This window comes from Podarcis liolepis, assembly GCF_965112155.1.
Source record: "Podarcis liolepis genome assembly, chromosome: 10".
In the NCBI taxonomy this organism is placed as follows: domain Eukaryota; kingdom Metazoa; phylum Chordata; class Lepidosauria; order Squamata; family Lacertidae; genus Podarcis; species Podarcis liolepis.
The window spans coordinates 3,429,515-3,453,012 of record NC_139562.1 but is presented as its reverse complement, the minus strand read 5'-3'; the positions used below and the strand labels follow the sequence as shown (position 1 = coordinate 3,453,012).

Genomic DNA, 23,498 nt, shown 5'->3' with positions numbered 1-23,498 from the left:
GGGCCTCTGGGTGCAGGGGAGACTCTGGGATAAAGGGAGTCGAGGAAGTGGGAAGGGGGAGCATCCCTGGGCAGGGAAGGGCAGCAATGATGGGGGAAAAGATAGGTAGAAAAGTCTTTGGGGAAACGTCTTCATCGTGGCGCCCGCGGGGATTCTCTCGAGGGGCCGCCTTGGCTTCTCCCTCCCACCTAGGAATCGGCCACCCCATCAAGGCAGCCAGAGGGATCCCTGGAAAGTGGGGGGGTCATGTCCCCCACCCCTTCCTTCCTGCAACCTCCATCCTCTTCCCATAAGCCCCTGCCCTGTCCAGGAAGAGAGGATGGGAGAGGCCTTCTCAGAAGCAGCTCTTCGTTTCCGCAATCCCACCCAGGAAGCAGCCAGAAACCTTTTCCTCTCTCTCAGGCCTCCATCTTTATGTTTCTCTTCCACTGCCTGGTTCCAGTACAAAGAAAAGACAGTAAAACATCAGACATTAAAAACCTCCCGATAGAGGGATGCCTTCAGCTGTCTTCTAAATGTCAGAATGTTGCCCATTTCCTCGCCCTCAGCCTGCTTCTCTGTAACTTCTGTTAAGGAAAAATCTAGGTGCGAGACTTTTCAGTCCCCCAGCTGGTCAGGCAGAACCCGCGGGTCCCTGCAGAATAAAGGAAGGAGTCCAGCCAACCGGAGCAAATAGCTGTAGACCAAAGTTTATTGCGCAGTAGGTTCAAAGAGCAAATTTTGAACCCCAAGGATGGGGTGACAAAGACTTTTAAAACTTTCCCACCACATCCCAGAATACAGTTCGAAGGGGAGAGGTTAACCTTGGCAAACATGTCCAGACAAGTCCTTGGTACAAGATTAGCATAAGCAGACATGGCAGGGCAAGACTCAGGTATAAGATTAGCATAGACAAATATGTCTTTTTTAAAAAAAATATTTTTTATTAACAAACCAATCATATCAAATCACATAAATTCTGAATTACAGAGCCTAATTTTAAATTTTGTTGGGGGTACCCATATTTCAAGTTCCGAAAGGGGTCCAATCCTCTTATTGCTACTGCTTTAAAAGTCCACAAATCTGTCCAAATAATGTTCAAAATTCTGTCCAATCCTTTCTTGCTGTTTTCCACATCTCTTCTAGTTGTTTTCATATATTTTTTCCTCTCTCTCTGTCTTTGTGGCCTCTGATTGTCTCCATAAGCAGGTTCAAACAAATTTGTATTCCTGTGTGGGTTTTTCCGTTTGTCCAAGAGTCGTATTTCAGACAGCCGCCGTATTTCATCGCTTCCATAAAGAAAAACATTCTTGCTGTCTACTTATTCACTTTTCACAGGTTTGTCCCTCTTTCTCAGTCCTCGAGGAGGTTCTACCAGGAATCCAGTGTGAAAACAAAGCTTCCTCCTCCCGATAAATCTTTCGACAAGACCCGTCAAAATGGCGACTCCCTTTTTGTTGCTGCGCCATCAAAAGCCCTTGTTCTTTTTCTCGATCTCACATGTCAAGCTTTCGGTAGTAAATTATTTCCACACAGTTTTTAATCATCCTGCTTAGGTCGATTATGCAGCGGTTCTTTTTGAGAAGGGGTTATTGAAGAAAAGAAAAAAAGTCCCCCCCCCCTCCATCCAGTCCCGCTCCGGCATACTGAACCTGATGTAATTTCTTCATGTTGTATTCCGTTAAATCCAAACCCGTTGCTCTCGTTTCACAGAGGCCACTTCAGTTAGCAGTTTTCACTCCCGTTCTTCACTTGAAATATGTGCATTTGCTTAATTTCCAATTAAATATCTTGAGCTTATGCAAACCAGTGCACAATCAGAGACAGCATCCGGAAGAGCCGGACTCCACCCGAGGGCTTTATGCCTAGTGCCCTCACCCCCTTATTTCGAATCTGGGGGTGAATTATGGGCACAGCAGGCAAGGCAGCCCCCCATTCCCTTGGGGGGGGCAAGGGAGGCTGCATACTCCCATCACAGCCTCTTAATTACCTTGTGTGGGTCGGAGAGATGTTATTGTCAGCCATCTTCCAATTCGCCCCCTGGTGCCCCCCCCCCCCGCATAGACAAATATGTCTTAAGTACCCATCACCCAAAAGTACAATTCCTTTGCATGTCTGGAGCCTGAGGCGAGTCAGGTGATGAGATTTGGCTTCCTTTGGCTAACAATGAGCCCAGCAATTTTCACCTCTGAGAACTTCCTGGAGTCCTTTTGCCAGGGGAAAATAGCTTTGGAATGGGGGGAACTGGGAAAGGAGATGATTTTATATTATTTTTAAAGTTAGGTGACTTCCCTGAGCTGTCAAGTTGGAAGGATATATTCAGGCATAATATTTGTAATATTTAACTTTAAAGATGTGCCCCCCCCCGTAATTTCCGTAACACTTCGCTTCTTGCGTGGGGGGGGGGGGAGAATCAGCAGAAGACCTTCGAAGGACCACCTGCCTGTTCAGACTGAGCGATGTTGGTGGAGATGCTCCTTGAGGCCTACAGGGCTGAGGCTGTTGAGGGGTTTAGGTTGCAGATCTTGCTGCTCCATAACAATCTCATTCAGCAAATAAATTTATTACTGAAGGCAAAGAAACATAACAGGATTCAAAAAATAGCAAAAACTTAACTTACGTAAAACCCTAACTTAGCATACCAAAACAGCACTCAACTAAGAATCACACAAGCAGAGTAGAGAAATAGCAGACTAGGAAGTGGGACAAGGCACCTTTAAGCCTTGTAATTTATATTCCATTAAATGTCAGCGTAACCTTGGGACTGGATAACAAGCCTGGCTCACTCCAGTTTAAACCAGCTTCATCTGGTTCCCCAAAACAAGAAAGGTTCTTCATAACCTCATCACAACTTATCCCACCACCAGCTCTCAGCAGAAAGGAAACTGCCGAGTTTCAGGAAGCCTGCATTAGATCAATACTTTTCAATGCCTGGAAAATGCAACCATGACACTTTAAAGGTCAGCACTAACAATTTGAATTGTCCTTGAAAATGTGCTGAGAGCCAGGTAAGGTCCTTTAGAAGCAGTGATATGTGGTCTCGGCGCTGCTCCCATTCAGTTGCAGTTTTGGGTCACCTTCAAAGGTAGTCCCATGTAGACCACATAGCCGTAGTCCAAGCTGGAAATAACCAGAGCGTGCACCACTCTGACGAGACAGTCTGCGGGGAAGGAGGGTCTCAGCCTGCATTCCAGATGGAGCTGCTAGACAGCTGCCCTGGACACAGAATTGACCTGTGCCCCCATGGTCAGCTGTGAGTCCAAAATGACCCCTAGGCTGCACACCTGGTTATTTAGGGGCACAGTTACCCCATCAGGACCAAGGGGTCCCCCACACCTGCCCACCCCATGTTCCCCAGGGACAGCACTTCTGTCTTGTCGGATTCGAGCTCAATCTGTTAGCCACCATCCATCTTCCCACCAACACATGGCCTTCACCACCTTCACTTTTTCCGATTTAAATGAGAAGAAGAGCTGGGTATCACCCACATACTGGTGAACACCCAGCCCCAAACCCCTGATGATCTCTCCCACCAGCTTCATATAGATATTAAAAAGCATGGGGGAGAAGACGGAGCCCTGAGGCACCCCACAAGTGAGAGCCCAGGGGTCTGAACACTCACCCCCAACACCACTTTCTGGATATGATCCAGGAGGAAGGAGGGGAACCACTGCATAACCATTTCCCCAGCTCTCCTAGAGGGTTCAGAAGGACACCATGGCCAAAGGTCTCCAAAGCCACTGAGAGATCTAGCAGAACCAGGAAACAGCTTTCCCCTCAGACTCTAGCGCATGGGAGATCATCATCCAGCGCAACCAGCGCAGTTTCAGTCCCATCATGAGGCCTGAATCCCAATTGGAAGGATCATGGTGGCAGAAGCTTTCCTGGTCCTGCACCCCCAAAAGCTCCAGGCACAATATTTCATTAGCTTTGAAGGGGCCATCCAATACTTGGTGGTCTTTTCTTCAAAAGACAAATATTCTGAATACTTTTTAATTGATGTATGATGTAAATAGCGCTTCTGTTTTCCTTGTTCCACATCAGAGAGACTTTGATACACAGGTCTGAGTTCATCGCTCTCCCTGAAATTGCTGTGTTAGCAGCACTGCCTGGACAGTGTGTTTGGGGGTTCAGGGCTGCCTAGACAACAAGACCCCCTTCTCACCCTGGCTTATATGGTCCCAAGGAAAGCCGAGCAGTACGTTAGGCACCAACTTGGCTGCAGGAGTGGCTGGAAGGAAGTGTGCAGGGCACCATCCAACCGTCTTAGAGACGGTGCCACTCTGGATTTGTGTAGGTTTTCCTCTATAGCCTTTTCTTCTCCTGAAGATAACTCAAAAGGAAGTGAAGGAGTGCACCAAAGTTTTACGACCAGAGTTTTCCTTCGCGATGGGCTTCCTTCCCAGGTTGATGAGCCCCATCTGCCCTCACTTTCCTCTGCAGAATGGGTAGAATCTGCCTTCTTGACTGTGGGATTCACTGTTTTTCTCCTCCTCTCCATCCACCAGGGCCTGCCTTCACCTGCAACAGAATTCCCTAATACACCAAGGATTTGAGACCCATCATCTACCCTCACCTGCTTTAGCTTGCCGGTTGAAGCTGTTCCTGGGATTGTGGCCCCTATTCCATCCTGACAGCTCCTGAAAGCCACAGGTGAGAGCTGAGTGCAGGGTGGGGACCAATGGTGGAGAAATTACCCCATAAGGTGCATGGCATTTCCCCCACCAAAAGTACTACTGCTCCCCTAACACCCCATGACATCGTATGATTATGATCTTTAATACAGTCCATCAATAAATCAATACTACATTTTCAAGGTACTATATATTCCACTAAGTACAGTTTATCTATTTGCCTTGAATATCCTGCTTTTCAGTGTCATTTTAGGATAGTCCTGCGTCAGGAGATGGGCACGAGATCAGACAGCACATTATTTTTTAAAAAATAAAGCTGCTTTATGAACATTGGTTGAGGATTTTGAAAGTTGCTCATGAATTACTATCATTTGATATTGCAACTTCACTTCCTAAAAACTGGGAACATGGGTAGGAGGTGAGGGAATGTAGGAGACGTTGAAATAGGAGAAGGTGCTAATGGAGCTTGATGTGTTCTCTTTCCCTTAGTTCAACTTCCTTGAAACCAAAACAGGATTCCCTTTCCTCCTACTCTGAAGAAGGAGATGGAGAAGACACTCAGAACTCCAGGGGATAGGGCACAATTCCCCCCCCCCCATTAGGGATAGAAATTAAAATGTGTGAAATGCGGAATACGCTTCATTGAATGAGCACACATAGTTCACATCAACAAACTCCAACAGGGGAGAAACCATGTAAAGGTATGGAGTGTGGGAAACGTTTCACTGATAGTGGAAAACTTAGAACACATCAGCGGACTCACGAGGGCAAGAAAGGATTCCAATGCAGGGAGTGTGGGAAGAACTTCAGTCAAAATGGAAGCCTTAAATTACACCAAAGGACTCACACAGGGGAGAAACCATATGAATGTATGGAATGTGGAAAAAGCTTCAGTCAGAATGCAGACCTTAAAAAACATAAACGGACTCACACAGGGGAGAAACCATATAAATGTATGGAGTGTGAAAAGAGATTTAGTGATACTGGAAACCTTAGAAAACATCAACAGACTCACACAGGGGTGAAACCATATAAATGTCTGGAGTGTGGAAAGTGCTTCGGTCAGAGTGGACACCTCAATATACATAAACAGATTCACACAGGGGAGAAACCATTTAAATGTATGGAGTGTGGAAAGAGCTTCTATCGGAGTGATACACTTAGAATACATCAATTGACCCACACAGGGGAGAAACCATATAAATGTATGGAGTGTGGAAAGAGCTTTAGTGATAATGGAAAGCTTAGAATACATCAACGGACTCACACAGGGGAAAAACCATTTAAATGTATGGAGTGTGGAAAGAGCTTCAGTCAGAGTGGACACCTCAATATACATAAACAGATTCACACAGGGGAGAAACCATATAAATGTATGGAGTGCGGAAAGTGCTTCAGTCAGAATGGAGACCTTAAATTACACCAGCGGATTCACACAGGGGAGAAACCATTTAAATGCCTGGAGTGCGGAAAGAGCTTTCGTGAAAATGGAAAACTTAGAACACATCAGCGGACTCACACAGAGGAGAAACCATTTAACTGCCTGGAGTGCGGAAAGAGCTTCAGTCAGAGTGGAAGCCTTAGAACACATCAACGGACTCACACAGGGGAGAAACCATTTAAATGTCTTGAGTGTGGAAAGAGCTTCAGTCAGAGTGGACACCTCAATATACATCAACGGACTCACACAGGGGAGAAACCAATTAAATGTTTGGAGTGCGGAAAGAGCTTTAATGATAATGGAGGCCTTAGAACACATCAACGGACTCACACAGGGGAGAAACCATATAACTGTATGGAGTGCGGAAAGAGCTTTAATGATAATGGAGGCCTTAGAAGACATCAACGGACTCACACAGGGGAGAAACCATTTAAATGTCTGGAGTGTGGAAAGTGCTTCAGTCAGAGTGGATACCTCAATATACATAAACAGATTCACACAGGGGAGAAACCATTTAAATGTTTGGAGTGCGGAAAGAGCTTCAGTTTCAATGGAAACTTTAGAGAACATCAACGGACTCACACAGGAGAGAAACCATTTAAATGCCAGGAATGCGGAAAGTGCTTCAGTCAGAATGGAGACCTTAGAAAACATAAACGGACTCACACAGGGGAGAAACCATATAAATGTATGGAGTGCGGAAAGAGCTTCAGTTTCGATGGAAACCTTAGAACACATCAACGGACTCACACAGGGGAGAAACCATTTAAATGCATGGAGTGCGGAAAGAGCTTCAGTCACGATGCAGGCCTTAGATCACATCAACGGACACACACAGGGGAGAAACCATATAAATGTATGGAGTGTGGAAAGAGCTTCAGTCAGAATGGAGACCTTAGAACACATCAACGGACTCACACAGGTGAGAAACCATTTAAATGCATGGAGTGTGGAAAGTGCTTCAATCAGAGTGGATACCTCCGTATACATCAACGGACTCACAAAGGGGAAAAACCATTTAAATGCATGGAGTGTGGAAAGAGCTTCAGGCAGAGTGCACACCTTAGAGTACATCGGCAGACACACAGGGGAGAAACTGTTTAAATGTATGGCGTGTGGTAGGTGCCCTGTGTCCTTCCAGCGTCTTTCTTCCCTTGCTCCCTTCTGCCGGTTTGTGTGCCTGACTTAGGTATCCTGTGTGCTGTATTTTTTTACTGCTGAAACTGGATTTGCTCTCAGGAGCCAAGTTTTGTGCCTCACTGGGGACCCAGTGAGAACTGTATGCTTTGAAAGCTCAGTAAACTATTACTGAAGAAGTCCTGCTGCCTCTGTGTGTGTTTTTGACCTCAGTGTGGGACTTGCTCTACACCTGGCCCCTACCCTGCCGATACTTGGCTTATGCCCTGGAGTTGCTGTATTCAAGCATGCAAGATGGGTGCATCTGTGTGTGACTGGTTTTTGCACCAAACTCTCTCACCCCCACCACCGCATGATCTCCAAACACTGCTTCTTCACCAGAACTTCTCCCTGCCTCCTACATGTTCTGAAGAAAACTTAAAATACTGTAATTTAATGGGATATTTTCCCCAAGCCTTTTTGCAATAGGGGGAAGGAGGGGCTGCAGGTACCAGGGAAGTCTCCTGGGGGGCCCATCTTCCCTTACGAACCCCATGGGGCAATCCCAGAGCTCCTGCTTATTCTGGGGTTTGGGGAAGATAGTCCTTTTCTATAGTCCCAGAAGTTATTATTCTTCCTGCCAGAGGACCAGTGTACATATTATTATCGTATTGAATTTACTGTTGTTGCTGCTTTTGCTGTCATGGGCTGGCTGGGTGAAAGGGGGGGAGGCACCAGCTGGGGGACACCCAAGGGAAGAAGGCTAGGAGGCTGGGTCGTGTAGGCCCCCAAAGGCTATCAAAACTCCTAGGTCTGGCCAATTAAATGCTGATATGGGAGCCATTGGGGGCCAGGTCGGTTCTTTCTTTTTCGCCTCTCCTCTGGAAAAGTTCTCTTTCTTTTGGGGTTTGATTACTTCTGCCTCCTTCAGTGCCCACTGCACCATCAGCGAGGTTATGCCCTCCTGCTTAAGATGTTACACAAGGGGGACTCCCTGCCCTTCCGACATGTTGCAGATAAAATAAAAGGTGGGGCGAAAGCAGTTTGAAAAGACTGGTGGCCAGCAAGGGCCACAGTGAGAAAGCCTATAGAAAAAAAAAAAGACTCATAACCCCCTCGGCTGCACAGCCCACCAGTCCTGGGCAGAGAACTCGCAGTTGTGCCAAGAGGAGAGAGAGCCTGATCTCTGCAGCCCCAGCCCACAGCCGGACAGGAGCCTTCAAGCAAAACACAAAGCGAGAAAACGCCTCTTTCCTCACAGCTTCAGCCCCTCTTGGCCGTGCTAGAGACACTACATAGACATTCACAGAGCTGGGAGCCTGCTGCTGCCTGCTTGAGGCACCCACAGCTGGCCGAGACACGCAGAGCCACAGCCCATAGCTCCCTCGGTTCAGGCACCCACAGCTGGGGGGGCTCAAAGAAAGCCTCGATTTATCTGAGTCACGCCACCAAATGTTGTGCAGTGCTTCCTTGGTTTGCAACCGCTTTGAATTACAACCGTTTTGGATTACAACCTGTCAGTATCTCAGCTCGCAGTCAGAGGTAACTGGCCTCCCCCGGGCAACCGACTGAGATACTTGTTGACCTTCCGATCTGCTTCTCCCGGCAGGATACAGGCAAGGCCATAAATCGGCGATCCTCCTCAGACGTGAGAAGAACACACCATCCTCCCTCTCCCTGCATTCCCCCAGGGAGGGGAAAAGAGACAGACAGGAGTCTATTTACATTTCTTTATTCCTGTCATTTCAGCAGTACAGAGAAACGTGACTGCACTCTCCAGACTCTGGCAGTAGAGTCACAACTCCACCCCTGTACTTCCAGTACAGGTCAGATGACACTCTGAGCTAACATCCGGTGCTCAGTACAGAGAATAGACTGCCCCTTTTTCCCAACAGTACAGTTCCAGACATCAACATCCTGTTTTGCATTCCAGCCACCTGCAGCTGGCTTTTGCATTGCTGCTTTTTCCTGACACCGAAGTCCGTGCCCCTTTTTTTTGGATTACAACCCATTTTTTTGGGGGGGGGGAGGCCCCATTGGCGAAAGCACGCCTTGGGTTACAACCTGTTTTGGTTTACAACCGGACCTCCGGAATGGATTACAGTGGTACCTCGGGTTACATACGCTTCAGGTTACATACACTTCAGGTTACAGACTCTGCTAACCCAGAAATAGTACCTCGGGTTAAGAACTTTGCTTCAGGGCGAGAACAGAAATCGTGCAGCGCGGCAGCAGCAGGAGAAACCATTAGCTAAAGTGGTGCTTCAGGTTAAGAACAGTTTCAGGTTAAGAACGGACCTCTGGAATGAATTAAGTACTTAACTCAAGGTACCACTGTATGGTTATAAACCAAGGTACCACTTTATACCCCCAAAGGCTATAAAAACTCCTAGGTCTGGCCAATAAACTCAGGAGCCAGGAGAAGATAAGAATCCAACGATTTTATTACAGGCAGTCAATATTGGGAATGGGAAAGGACTTTTCAACATGTTAAAGAAAATTATGGGTTTGGAGACTACTCAACAGCCCAGCTCACCAGGGTACAAGTCCCCTGTGGGTCCATGCGGTCAGTAAATGAAGGAAATTCCAGCCAAGCAATTTGGAGCAAAGAGCAGTCAGTAGACTGAGATCCTTTATTGTTGTGCAACAGGTTCAAACAGCAGTGAGGGAACTCTGACCCTGGGGCCACACTGACTTTTTACACTTTCCCACCAAATCCCAGGATACAGTTCGCACAGCATGATCAATGCATTATTGCTACATCACTAAAACGTCACAAAGGGGAGGATTACACAAGATTAGCATAGGCAGATATGTCAGGGCAACACCCAAGTACAATATTAGGCAAACATGTCTCAAGTACCCACCACCCAAAAGGACAACAGAACTTCCTTTGCATGTCTGCAGCCTGAGACAAGTCTGGTGATGAGATTTGGCTTCCCTTGGCTAACAGTGAGCCCAGCAATTGTCACCTCTGGGCATTTCCTCGGGTAGGAGGTGTGTCTACACATCTTCACCCTTGGGGAGGTGGTGCTGGTTTCTGTGTTTTGCCACTGTGCCATGCTCTTGGAGTCACAGGACTCTGTTTTGCATTCCAGAGACACTCCAGACTGTTGGAAGTCTCACGGAAGACAGGAGATGGATGTGATGTTACTGTTTCCTGTTCCTTTGTTTTTCAGTTGCTCTCTGCGTTCACAGAGAGAGCATGTATATTTCTTTTCTGTCTGCGTAGTTAGAAATAAAACTCTTTAGCAATGTAGCTAATAAACTTCTCGTCCTTCCCTGCGTGCTGGATACTCTGCTGAATCGGGAGTGTGCTTGGAGCCTCATCAAAGGCTCGGGTCATTAATCATCATCGGAGGAGCTCAGTCGAACCCAAGTCCGACAGGTGGCAGGAAAAAAGAGTCCTTTTTCCAAGGGCAAAATAGCTTTGGAATGGAGGAAACTGGCAAAGGAGTTGATTTTATATGATTTTTTTAAAGCTAGGTATCTTCCCTGAGCTGTCAAGCCAAAAGGATACATTCAGGCATAATATTTGTAACATTTAACAACTTTAAGGATGTGCCCCACCCCGCCTTGTAATTTCTGTAACAAATACCTTCCTGAGATTTTTTCTTTTGGGGTGTGTGTCACAGTTCAGCTTCATTCAGAAGAAAACATTGCTAAAGGAGGGGAAATATAAAATGCACATTGAAAACAGCATAATCAGCAAAAGAATAAAATATGATCATAATCCTAGAACACAGACTATATCTTGCTTTTCACCACTTCTGGGTCTTAAAGCAGCTTCCCCCTCTTTCCTCACAGCCTCAGCCCCTCTTGGCCGAGATAGAGACAATAAAATACTTAGACATACACAGAGCTGGCAGCCGGTTATTGGGGGGGGTTTCTCCCCCCCCCTCTCTCACACACACAGGGGGCCCTCCCGCCCCAGCTCCCCTGGCTGAGCTGGAAACACGAGTCTTAATGCAAAGCACACAAAAAGAAAGCTCCCCCCCCCCCAAAAAATGTGCAATTTAACTACTAGCAAAACACACAGAGCATCCCTCCCCCTTTTCCCTGAGACACACACAGAGCTGACAGGCCACGGCTCCCTCCATTTCAAGGAACGAGGTTCCCGCACAGCCCTCAGGGCACCTCAGCATCCCATAGATTGCTTTCCTCCGGTGGGGAGGGGAACTATTTTGCTTGCTGAGGGCAGGAGTCACACCCTTGTCACATTGCGGGGTGTCAGGCTTTTAGGCAAGGGGGTGAGGCTTGGGTGGGCCAGTCCTGTTCACAGTGCATTCTCAGTCCTTTGGGGTTCATCGCTCCACCACAACCCCACTTTCCATCACCTTTTAACTACCCTCTTCCCCAAAGCACCACAACAGTATTCACACATCCCCCTAGCTGCAAGGCTTCCCTGCGCTTCGCCTTGGAAAGTATCAGGATTCAATCCCCCATCCCGATGGATTTCTGTCTTGACTGACCCTCCCCCCCTTCCTGGATTTAACAGCAGCAATACCTAAAACACGGAGGGATCTAAGCTCGTGGCGTGGGGTGGGGGAGGGAAGGATTTTGCAATATAAACATTGTGGAGTGGGGTACCCCACTTTGCAAGTGGATTGCCGGGATCAGCCCCTCCCCCATTCTCCTGATTCTCAGGAGGAAGAGGGGAGGGGGGACACCTTCCTCTCCTCCCCGCCCCCCAAGTTCCACCCTTCCCAGACCCCGCCTCCGCAAAGCCCAAATCCCCTCCCCAATATGTTGCTCCTCCTCATCGCCATCCGCCTTCTGTTCCGGGAATAAGAGGGGGGTGAGCCCCCTCCCAAACTGCCTGCTTCTCCCGCAAGTGGAGCTTCTGCGCCGGATTGCTGCTCTGCCCCGTAGCTCTAGGGGCGCGCGCTTTCGGAAAGGTGAGGAGGGGCGGCAGGTAAATCCCCCCCACCCACGTGGATGTTGCAGGAAAGGAAAGGAGAATCGGGAACGAGGACAAAAAGGTAAAGGGGTCGCGGGGGGGGGGGAGGTGAGAGAAGGATCCAGAGACCCCGCCAGCTCCCCAAAGCGCCTTTCGTGGATCTGGATCCCTGCACGCGTACAATGAAGGAGGTTTTCCTTGGACCCTTAGGAAGCCCACCCAGGGGATCCCACGAAGCCCCCTCGACCCATTTCCCCGCGCAGGCATCCCTGGGACTCTGTGGGTTCCGCGCGGAAAGTGGTAGGCCATGAAAGGGTTAAGGGGCGTGAGGGACGCCTGGATAGTGACCCCCTGTCCTCCCCTGCTCGTCTTGGGTGGGGAGCCCTCCGGAGGGAGAGATGGGGGCGCAGGGCGTGGGATAAGCCGCGCCAAGGGGGGCCTCTGGGTTCAGTGGAGACTCTGGGACAGAGGGAGGGAGTCGAGGAAGTGGGGAGGGGGAGCATCCCTGGGGCAGGGAAGGGCAGATTTGGGGGGGGGAGAGATAGGAAACCAGTCTTTGGGGAGACTTATCCATAGTGGCTCCCGTGGGGAATCTCCGGAGGGGCCGCCTTGGCTTCTCCCTCCCACCCAGGAATCGGCCACCCCTTCAAGGCAGCCAGAGGGATCCCTGGAAAGTGGGGGGTCGTGTCCCCCCACCCCTTCCTTCCTGCAACCTCTATCCTCTTTACACCCCATAAGCCGCTGACCTGTCCAGACTGTTGCAGGAATCTATGTATAGGTTGGGGGTGGTTGACCCTCCAGCAGATATCATGCACATGCAGCCCACCACCAAAATCAGCACCATCACTTTTGTGATTTCTTCCCAGAAAACACTTCATCACAGTTTCTTCCTATCTATTCAAAGGGCCTCTGCTGCACAATACCAAATGTAAGAAGTCACTGATAAATGTCTCTATGTACTGGCTCACTGGGAAAACTTCAGAAATTCATATGGACATGTGAGCTCAGCTACTCAGCAGCCCCTCTGCCTGAGGGATAATCCCTGGCATCCTGATACCTGAGTGCCGAACAGGTAGCCATTCCAGAAAGAACCAACCCAGATGAAGACAAAAGGGTGGGATTAACTTGGCTGGGAAACAGGTCAGGGAGGACAATGGGTGGCCGGCCGGGGGCGGATCAAAGGCCAAAGAAAAGAGGCCGACCCCTTTGTCCAAGCCCCTTTTGGTTTTCTTCCTTCCAGGATCAGGATCCTCAGGAGCGTGTCCTGGTGGCCAGATTAAGGTAAGTTCTGGCCTGATTGGAAGGGACATGGCCCCTCCGCCAGGCTAGGCCACAATTTTGTGGCTTTTCTTTCTGGGCGGGTGCCCAGATAGGCTGGGGGGGAAACCTTTTTGTTTTGCGGTGGCGGGGGGGGGCATAGCCATCCACCACCCTCTAGCCTTTTAAAAAATTGGAAGCAGCGGGGCAGTAAAAACCACCTCCGAAAGCCCCATTTTCCCCTTCTAAGGCTGCAGCTCGGCTTTGGGTCACCCCAAATTCAACATCAGATCACATAGCATATCCATGGCTACAGCCTGCACCAAAAAAATCACGCACCCACTGTTGCCTGGGGCTGCAATGGTGCAAAAACGTGGTTACAAAGCACAGATCCACATGGATTCTCAGGATTTTTGCATTGGGCTACCCCAAACTCACCGTCAAATCACATGTCTGTGGCCACAGCATGAAGCACAAAAATGATACATCCACTGTTTCATTCAGATATTTTTTTCTTGTTTTCCTCCTCTAAAAACTAGGTGCGTGTTATGGTCAGGTGCGTGTTATCGAGCGAAAAATACGGTACACCGGTCCACTTTTATTTTGCTCCATGAAGAAAGGACTATCAAAGGGGATAGGTTTAATACAGGGCAGCCATAATCCCTTCACCATCCCAGCACATCCACAGGAGCCCTGCCCAGTTTTTATGCCAACCCTGATGGTCCCAGACAGAAGACCATCAAGGTAACAAAGAACTTGCATATAGGAGTGGATTCAGCATGGACTGGAACAAAGGACAATGATCAGCTCTTCCCTCTGGGGGCAGGAAACTGCAAACTCCCCTTTGTCACATGGAAAGTACTCATGGGGAGGGGGAAAGGGGGGAACCAGCCGGGTGGCAGGACACTCAGGTTACCACCACAACTCCTCCCTCAACCCCTCCTTTTTGTGATGTATCAGTGATGTAGTTGTGATGCAGTTTTAGGGGTGTAGTTTGAGGAATTAGTAACTAATAAAAGTTGGGGTCATCTTTTGTACGGGGCTTCCATCTTGTTTCACCTGGTGGCAGGTGGGAGTCCTGCCGTGACAGTTTTCAGTAACGACCAAGCTTACTGGCTGCTGTTTTGCTCTGGTATTCCTGGCTGCTGTCCTTGTTTTTTGTCCAAGGGAGCCCTCAGATTTCTCCATTAAAACTGGTCCTGCACCCCCAAAAGCTCCAGGCACAGGACTTTCATTAGCATTGAAGGGGCCATCGGATACTTGGTGATCTTTTCTTCAAAGGACAAATATTCTGAATAATTTTTAATTGATGTATGATATAAACAACACTTCTGTTTTACATATTCCACATTGGAGAGATTTTGATACACAGGTCTGAGTTCATCGCTCCCCCTGAAACTGCTGTGTTAGCAGTCCTGCCAGCCTGGACAGTGTGTTTGGGGGTCCTGGGCTGCCTAGACAACAAGACCCCCTTCTCAGCCTGGCTTATATGGTCCCAAGGAAAGCAGAGCAGTACGTTAGGCACCAGCTTGGCTGCAGGAGTTGAATGAAGAAGATGTGCAGGACACCATCCAACTGTCTTAGAGAGTCCACTCTGGATTTGTGTAATTTCTCCTCCATAGCCTTTTCTTCTCCTGAAGATAACTCACGAGGAAGCAAAGGAGTGCACCAAAGTATTACGACCAAAGTTTTCCTTCTCGAGGAGCTCCCTTCCCAGGTTGATGAGCCCCATCTGCCCTTCACTTTCCTCTGCAGAATGGGCAGAGCCTTCTTGACTGTGGGATTCACTGTTGTTCTCATCCTCTCCATCCACCAGGGCCTTTCTTCACCTGCAGCAGAATTCCCCAACCCACCAAGAATTTGAGACCCATCAGATATCCTCACCTGGTTTAGCCGGTCGGTTGAAGCCATTCCTGGGATTGTGGCCCGTATTGCATCCTGAAAGCTTCTGGAAGCCACAGGTGAGAGCTGAGTGCAGGGTGGGGACCAATGGTGGATAAATTACCCCAGAAGGTGCATGACATTTCCCCCGCCAAAGATACTACCGCTCCCCTAACACCCCATGACATTGTATGATTATGATCTTTAAGACAGAACAGGAATAAATTCATGTCCCCTTCAAGCCATTAATGAATCAATACTACATTTTTAAGATACTACACATTCCACTAAGTACAGTTTATCTATTTGCCTTGAATATCCTGCTTTTCGGTGTCGTTTCAGGATAGTCCTGCATCAGAAGACGGGCACAAGATCAGACAGCACATCGTTCTTTAAAAAATCAAGCTGCTTTATTAACATTGATTGAAGATTTTGAAAGTTGCTCATAAATTACTATCATTTGACATTGCAACTTCACTTGGGAACATGGGTAGGAGGTGAGGGAATGTAGGAGATGTTGAAATAGGAGAAGGTGCAAATGGAGCTTGATGTGTTCTCTTTCCCTTTGTTCTCTTCCTTGAAACCAAAACAGGATTCCCTTTCCTCCCACTCTGAAGAAGGAGATGCAGAAGACAGTCAGAACTCCTGGGGATAGGGCACAATTTCAACCCATTAGGGATAGAAATTAAAATGTGTGAAATGCGGAATACGCTTCATTGAATGAGCACACATAGTTCACATCAATGACCTCCAGCAGGGGAGAAACCGTTTAAAGGTATGGAGTGTGGGAAACGTTTCCCTGATATTGGAAAACTTAGAACAAATCAGCGGACTCACATGGGCAGGAAAGGATTCCAGTGCAGGGAGTGTGGGAAGAACTTCAGTCAACATGGGCACTTAAGATTACATCAACGGACTCACACAAGGGAAAAAACTTTTAAATGTCTGGATTGTGGAAAGAGCTTCTATCGGAGTGATAAACTTAGGAGACATCAACGGATTCACACGGGGGAGAAACCATTTAAATGCATGCAGTGTGGAAAGAGCTTCTATCGGAGTGATAAACTTAGAACACATCAACGGACTCACACAGGGGAGAAACCATATAAATGTATAGAGTGCGGAAAGAGCTTTAGTGATAATGGACACCTTAGAAGTCATCAACGGACTCACACAAGGGAAAAAACTTTTAAATGTCTGGATTGTGGAAAGAGCTTCTATAGGAGTGATAAACTTAGGAGACATCAACGGATTCACACGGGGGAGAAACCATTTAAATGCATGCAGTGCGGAAAGAGCTTCTATCGGAGTGATAAACTTAGAACACATCAACAGACTCACACAGGGGAGAAACCATATTATTGTATGGAGTGCGGAAAGAGCTTCAGTCAGAGTGGACACCTCAATATACATCTACAGACTCACACAGGGGAGAAACCATATAAATGTATAGAGTGCGGAATGAGCTTTAGTGATAATGGAACCCTTAGAAGACATCAACGGACTCACACAGGAGAGAAACCATTTAAATGCCTGGGGTGCGGAAAGAGCTTTTCTGATAATGAACACCTTAGAAGACATCAACGGACTCACACAGGAGAGAAACCATTTAAATGCCCGGAGTGCGGAAAGAGCTTTTCTAATAATGAAAACCTTAGAAGACATCAACGGATTCACACAGGGGAGAAACCATATAAATGTATAGAGTGCGGAAAGAGCTTCAGTCAGAATGGAGCCCTTAAATTACACCAGCGGATTCACACAGGGGAGAAACCATATAAATGTATGGAGTGCGGAAAGAGCTTTTCTACTAATGAAAACCTTAGAAGACATCAACGGACTCATACAGGGGAGAAACCATATAAATGTATAGAGTGCGGAAAGAGCTTCAGTCAGAATGGAGACCTTAAATTACACCAGCGGATTCATACAGGGGAGAAACCATATAAATGTATAGAGTGCGGAAAGAGCTTTAGTGATAATGGAACCCTTAGAAGACATCAACGGACTCACACAGGAGAGAAACCATTTAAATGCCTGGAGTGCGGAAAGAGCTTTTCTAATAATGAAAACCTTAGAAGACATCAACGGACTCACACAGGAGAGAAACCATTTAAATGCCTGGAGTGCGGAAAGAGCTTTTCTGATAATGAACACCTTAGAAGACATCAACGGACTCACACAGGAGAGAAACCATTTAAATGCCTGGAGTGCGGAAAGAGTTTTACTGATAATGAACACCTTAGAACACATCAACGGACTCATACAGGGGAGAAACCATATAATTGTATAGAGTGCAGAAAGAGCTTCAGTAAGAATGGAGCCCTTAAATTACACCAGCGGATTCACACAGGGGAGAAACCATATAAATGTATGGAGTGTGAGAAGAGTTTTAGTATTAGTGGAAGCCTTAGAAGACATCAACGGACTCACACAGGGGAGAAACCATTTAAATGCCTGGAGTGCAGAAAGAGCTTCAGTCAGAATGGAGACCTTAAATTACACCAGCGGATTCACACAGGGGAGAAACCATATAAATGTATAGAGTGCGGAAAGAGCTTCAGTCAGAATGGAGCCCTTAAATTACACCAGCGGATTCACACAGGGGAGAAACCATATAAATGTATGGAGTGTGAGAAGAGTTTTAGTATTACTGGAAGCCTTAGAAGACATCAACGGACTCACACAGGGGAGAAACCATTTAAATGCTTGGAGTGCGGAAAGAGCTTCAGTCAGAATGGACACCTCAATATACATCTACAGACTCACACAGGGGAGAAACCATTTAAATGCATGGAGTGCGGAAAGAGCTTCAGTCAGAGTGGACACCTCAATATACATCTACAGACTCACACAGGGGAGAAACCATTTAAATGCTTGGAATGCGGAAAGAGCTTCAGTCAGAATGGAGACCTTAAATTACACCAGCGGATTCACACAGGGGAGAAACCATATAAATGCCTGGAGTGTGGAAAGAGCTTTAGTGAGAATGGAAAACTTAGAACACATCAACGGACTCACACAGGGGAGAAACCATTTAAATGCATGGAGTGCGGAAAGAGCTTAAGTCAGAGTGGACACCTCAATATACATCTACAGACTCACAGGGGAGAAACCATATAAATGTATGGAGTGCGGAAAGAGCTTTAGTTTGAATGCAACCCTTAGAAGACATCAACGGACTCACACGTTAGGAGTTGAAACCGTACAAACAATCAACAAACTCAAAGAGGAGAAGCAGTTTAAATGAAAAGATTGCAAAAGTGCTTTATTTACATACACTTCAGGTTACAGACTCTGCTAACCCAGAAATAGTACCTTGAGTTATGTACTTTGCTTCAGCATAAGAACAGAAATGGTGCTCCAGTGGCGTGGCGGCCACAGGTGGCCCCATTAGCTAAAGTGGTGCTTCAGGTTAAGAACAGTTTCAGGTTAAGAACGGACCTCTGGAACAAATTAAGTACTTAACCCGAGATACCACTGTATGGTTGTAAACCAAGGTTCCACTGTATACCCCCAAAGGCTATAAAAACTCCTAGGTCTGGCCAATAAACTCAGGAGCCAGGAGGAGATAAGAGTCCGACGATTTTATCACAGGCAGTCAATATTGGGAATGGAAAAGGACTTTTCAACATGTTAAAGAAAATTATGGGTTGAGAGACTACTCAACAGCCCAGCTCACCAGGGTACAAGTCTACCGCGGGTCCATGCGGTCAGTAAATGAAGGAAATTCCAGCCAAGCAATTTGGAGCAAAGAGCAGTCAGTAGACTGAGATCCTTTATTGTTGTGCAATAGGTTCAAACAGCAGTGAGGGAACTCTGACCCTGGGGCCACACTGACTTTTAAAACTTTCCCACCAAATCCCAAGATACAGTTCGCACAGCATCATCAATACATCATTGCTACTGTCAGAGCTGCTTGAAGATCCTAGCTCACAGAGGATCACGCTAGCCAGCGGTCATTAAGTAAAAGTCTTTATTGAATTACAGTTTCCATTCTCACGCTGCTGCGCGCAACTCTATGCCTAGTAGCTAGGTCGGCGAAGCTCCGTCTGAGTCTCCGCCCTGTGTGCACCAACTTAATATCCTAGCCTTGCTCCACCTTTTCCTCCTGACTGTCCTCCTCTGGGTCCCTCTACCCCCCGGGGCTTCTTCCTTCCGGGATTCTTCTGACGCTGACCCAGACCCTCCTGCCTCCTTGCGCCGGGCTTTAGGACCTGGCTCTCTTTCGGGGCTGCTTACTGCGCCGCCTTCCTCTGCATTTGAACTTGGCGCGCGCGCCCAACCTTCCACTTTCCTCTCAACCGTTTCTTCGCTCCCCGATGGAGGTGTGGCCATCCCCGACTCATGTCCTCCCTCCTGTGGAGGTGTGGCCACTCCTGACTCATGTCCTCCCTCCTGTGGTGAGCTGCCAGCACTTCCCCCCTGGCTCCCTTCCTCTTCCCTGCTTCCTGGCGGTGACGCTGGTCCCGATTTCCAGCTGCTCCCCCCTGAGTCCTCTCTGGCTCTGTCTTCCTGGGGTGCCCCCCTAGACTCCCCCCTTGCCCTCGCCACTGGTGCTCCTTTCTGTGAATCCTCTGATTCACTGGAAAGACTAGGAGATCTCGGGTCGTCGTCGTCACTCATCTTTTCTTCTGCCTCCTCCCCTTCGCTCTCTGTTTCCTCCCTTGCCCGTGCTTCTGCTCCTAAACCCCTGACATCCATCCCCCCCTCGAAGCCCCCCATTCCCCCCTCCCCTCCTTCCGGTGCTGGAGCTGGGGGCTGCTGTTGCAAAGGGACGAACGTCGGGTATCGGTCGCTTCCCGTGGCAGGCCTCCATCTGAAGTCTCCCGGGTCTTCCTCCCCGCTCTCGTCGACGACAGTCACCTCCGCTTCCATCTCTGTGCCGCCGTGCTCGAAACCAGGGTCGTCCCCGAAAACGTCCATGTCCGTCTCTCCCTCACTTCCTCCTGTCGGTGTTGCTCGTCCTGGGCCTTCCAGCCACCGTCTGCGCCACTGCTCCTCTGGCCTATCGTCCCACCAATACGAGGGTTCTGATGCAGATCCCGAGGGTGACCCCTCCGGGGAACGGACGTCTTGTGTCGGGTCCTCGTCCGAGAAAGTGCTGGCCGAAAGTGTGGGCGTGAAAAGCCAGTCGTCAAAATATTCTGCTGGCATAGGTCTATGGGGAAAGAGGGCATGAAACTCGTCTTTGAGGAGAGGTTCGTCCAAGGCGTAGCCCGGCACCCAGCTGTTCGCACTGGCCGGGGTGCCCTCCTTGGCGAGAAAGTATTCTACCCCCTCTTCCCCCCATCTGGAGTCCAAAATCTCAGTGACTTCGTTGATGCGCTCCTTCTGTGCCACTTCCGCGTGCCCTGTTCTGTCTCTGACCGGACTCGGCGCTGTTCCGGGTTCCTGGAACCTGTGCGGTGCCTTGTAGGGAGTGAGCACCGATCTGTGGAATACCGGATGCATTCTGGAACCCTCCGGAAGTGCCAGTCTGAAAGCTACCGGGTTGACCTGCTCTTCGACTTGGTAGGGCCCCAGTTGCTTATGCCCTAGTTTCTTCTTGGCCAACGACCTGGCCGGCACTGCGTGGGCTGCTAACCAAACCCAGTCTCCCACGTGGAGCTCTTCTCCAACCCTTCTGTGCTTGTCTGCTTGTACCTTGTATGCGTGCTTGGCCAGCTCCAGGTGGCGCCTCAGCTGATCGTGGACCTCCTGCAGCTCCGACGCGAACGCATCTGCTGTCTGCGGCTCCCCCTCCCCCATTCTTTCCAGTCCCGGGAAGGTTCTGGGGTGCCTCCCGTTGTTGGCGAAGAACGGCGTGACCCCCGTGGACACGTGCTTCGTGTTGTTGTAGGCGAACTCGGCAAGCGGTAGGTAATCCACCCACGTCGCAGGCTGTTGATTTGCATAACATCTCAGGTACTGCTGCATGATGGCATTGACCCGCTCCGCTTGCCCGTTGGTCTGCGGGTGTCTCGCCGACGCCAGGTTGATCTTGACGTTCAGGAAGCCCATCAGCTTCTGCCAGAAATTCGAGATGAACTGCCGCCCCCGGTCGGACAGAATAGACCGTGGCAGACCGTGAACCTTGAACACGTGGTCTATGAACAGTTTGGCGGTTTGCTCCGCCGTGGCCACCTTCGCACACGGAATGAAATGCGCCATCTTGGAAAACAGGTCCACCACCACCAGCACTGCCGTCTTGCCCCTTGAGCTGGGCAGATCCGTGACAAAGTCCAGAGCCACCCTTTCCCAAGGTTCGACCGGAGTTTGCAGCGGTTCCAACAGTCCGGCCGGCGGTTTGTGCACTGGTTTGGCCCTCTGGCAGGTGTCGCACCTCGCCACGTAGTCTGCGACCTCCCCTCTCATTCCAGGCCACCAGAAATCCCTGGCTACTAATTCCACCGTCTTCTCCTTGCCAAAGTGCCCGGCCGTGGGCGCGTCGTGCAGCTGCTGCAGCACCTTGGCTCGAAGTTCGTCTCCCGGCACGTAGATGGCCCCTTTTCGGATGAGCAATCCGTCTCGTAGCCGGAAACCGTCGGCCGCTGCCTTGCCCCTTTGCACCTCTGCCATCTTTGCTTGTGCAAAGGAGTCCTCCTGCAACGCACGTCGCACCGCCTCTAGGTCCACGGTCGCCGCGGCGCACGCCCACACTGCTGGTGCGAAGATGTGCATGGCGGCCGCTGGCGTTGCGTCCTCCAGATACTGTGGCTTACGGGAGAGAGCGTCTGCCATGATGTTGGTGTCCCCCGGGACATACTCTATTCGGAAGTCGAAGTTTGCAAAGAACTCAGCCCAACGTATCTGCCTCTGGTTCAGGAACTGTGCCGTGCGCCAGTGCTCTAGATTCTTGTGGTCCGTGCAAACCTGCACCGTGTGCTTGGCGCCGATCAGAAAGTGCCTCCACGCCTTGAACGCTGCGTGAATGGCCAGCAACTCCCTGTCCCAGATGGTGTAGTTCTGTTCGGACTTGCTGAGCTTCCTGGAGTAAAACGCTCCCGGTCGCCACACCCCCTGCGGGTCTTTCTGCAACAGGACCGCCCCCACGGCTCTGTCCGAGGCGTCTGTCTCCACCCTCATCGGCTTGCTGGGGTTGACATGAAGCAGCTGCTCTTCCGACGCGAAGAGACGCTTGAGTGCCTGAAAGGACTGCTCCGCCTGCGCTGTCCAAACGAACTTCTTCTTCTTGGAGCTAAGCGTGTCAGTGATGGCCGCTGTCTGCATCGCGAAGCCCTTGATAAACTTGCGATAGAAGTTCGCAAAGCCGACAAACCGTTGAACCTCCTTCCGGTTGCGCGGACTCTTCCAATCCAACACCGCTCGAACCTTGGCGCTGTCCATGGCGAGCCCCTTGTCAGACAGCTTGTAGCCCAGAAAATCCACCTCCGGCACGTCAAATTGGCACTTCTCCAGCTTGGCGTAGAGCCTATGTTGCTTTAGCCTGCTCAGCACTTCCTTGACGTGTCCGTCATGCTCCTGCTGCGACTCCGAAAAGATCAGGATGTCATCTAAGAAACAGACGCACGTCTTGTAGAGAAGTCCCGCCAACACGTGATGCATAAACGCTTGAAAAACGTGGGAGCCATTTTGCAATCCAAAAGGCATAACTCTATATTCGTAGGTCCCCAGTGGCGTGAACATGGCTGTCTTCCACTCATCTCCTTCCCGCATGCGAATGAGGTTGTACGCCCCCCGCAGGTCCAACTTGGTGAACACTCTGCCCTTCCGTACCTTTGCGAGGAGGTCGTCAATACGGGGCATGGGGAAGTCCGATGGCCTAGTCAGACTGTTCAAAATCCTGTAATCCACTACCAGTCTTTTCTGGGGCGTGTCCCGCTTCTTAACAAAGAATACGGGACTGCCCCCCACTGCCCTGGACTCCCGGATGAAGCCGCGTTGCAAATTATGGTCAATGAACTCTTTGAGTTCCTGCAGTTCGTCCTCTGACATGGAATACAGTTTCCCTTTAGGCAGCGCCGCCCCCGGCAGCAGGTCAATTTTGCAGTCATATGGTCTGTGAGGGGGTAGCCTGTCTGCCTCCTTCTCGCAGAAAACTTCCAAAAATTCAGCGTACTTGTGTGGAATCGCTTGCAGCGTGCCTAGCAGCAGCTGTGACTCCTCTTCCTCTCCTTCCTGCCTGGGCACGATGCAGTGTTCAGCACAAAAGGAAGAGCCGAAGGTCAGCTGCCTCTGGTACCAAGCCATCGCTGGGCTGTGCTTGTCCAGCCAACTCATGCCCAATACAATGGGCGTGTCAGATAGTCGAGTGACGTTGAAGCTGATGATTTCTCTGTGATTCCCA

The 23,498-nt window shown here is 49.4% G+C and overlaps 2 protein-coding genes across 5 annotated transcripts in view; both read left to right on the top strand.

The window, feature by feature from the left end:
* Window positions 1-7,373, top strand: part of LOC310686854 (uncharacterized protein) — a 54,136-nt gene extending 46,763 nt beyond the window's left edge. Inside the window, exons 1-2 of one of the 2 annotated variants that reach the window (XM_083461212.1) lie at window positions 4,488-4,632; window positions 5,103-7,373. In XM_083461212.1, coding sequence (XP_083317338.1) covers window positions 5,260-7,158 — 1,899 coding nt within the window. In that variant the 5' untranslated portion in view covers window positions 4,488-4,632; window positions 5,103-5,259 and the 3' untranslated portion in view covers window positions 7,159-7,373. Of the gene's footprint in view, window positions 1-4,487; window positions 4,633-5,102 lie in introns of those variants that run through there. The other variant, XM_083461213.1, reaches the window with a different exon arrangement.
* The window catches only part of LOC310686823 (uncharacterized protein), a 116,614-nt gene extending 97,920 nt beyond the window's left edge, over window positions 1-18,694 (top strand). Inside the window, exons 1-3 of one of the 3 annotated variants that reach the window (XM_083461114.1) lie at window positions 11,202-12,152; window positions 15,144-15,288; window positions 15,801-18,694. In XM_083461114.1, coding sequence (XP_083317240.1) covers window positions 15,986-18,331 — 2,346 coding nt within the window. In that variant the 5' untranslated portion in view covers window positions 11,202-12,152; window positions 15,144-15,288; window positions 15,801-15,985 and the 3' untranslated portion in view covers window positions 18,332-18,694. Of the gene's footprint in view, window positions 1-11,201; window positions 12,153-15,143; window positions 15,289-15,800 lie in introns of those variants that run through there. The other 2 variants (XM_083461113.1, XM_083461115.1) reach the window with 2 other exon arrangements.
* The last annotated feature ends 4,804 nt before the right edge of the window (window positions 18,695-23,498 follow it).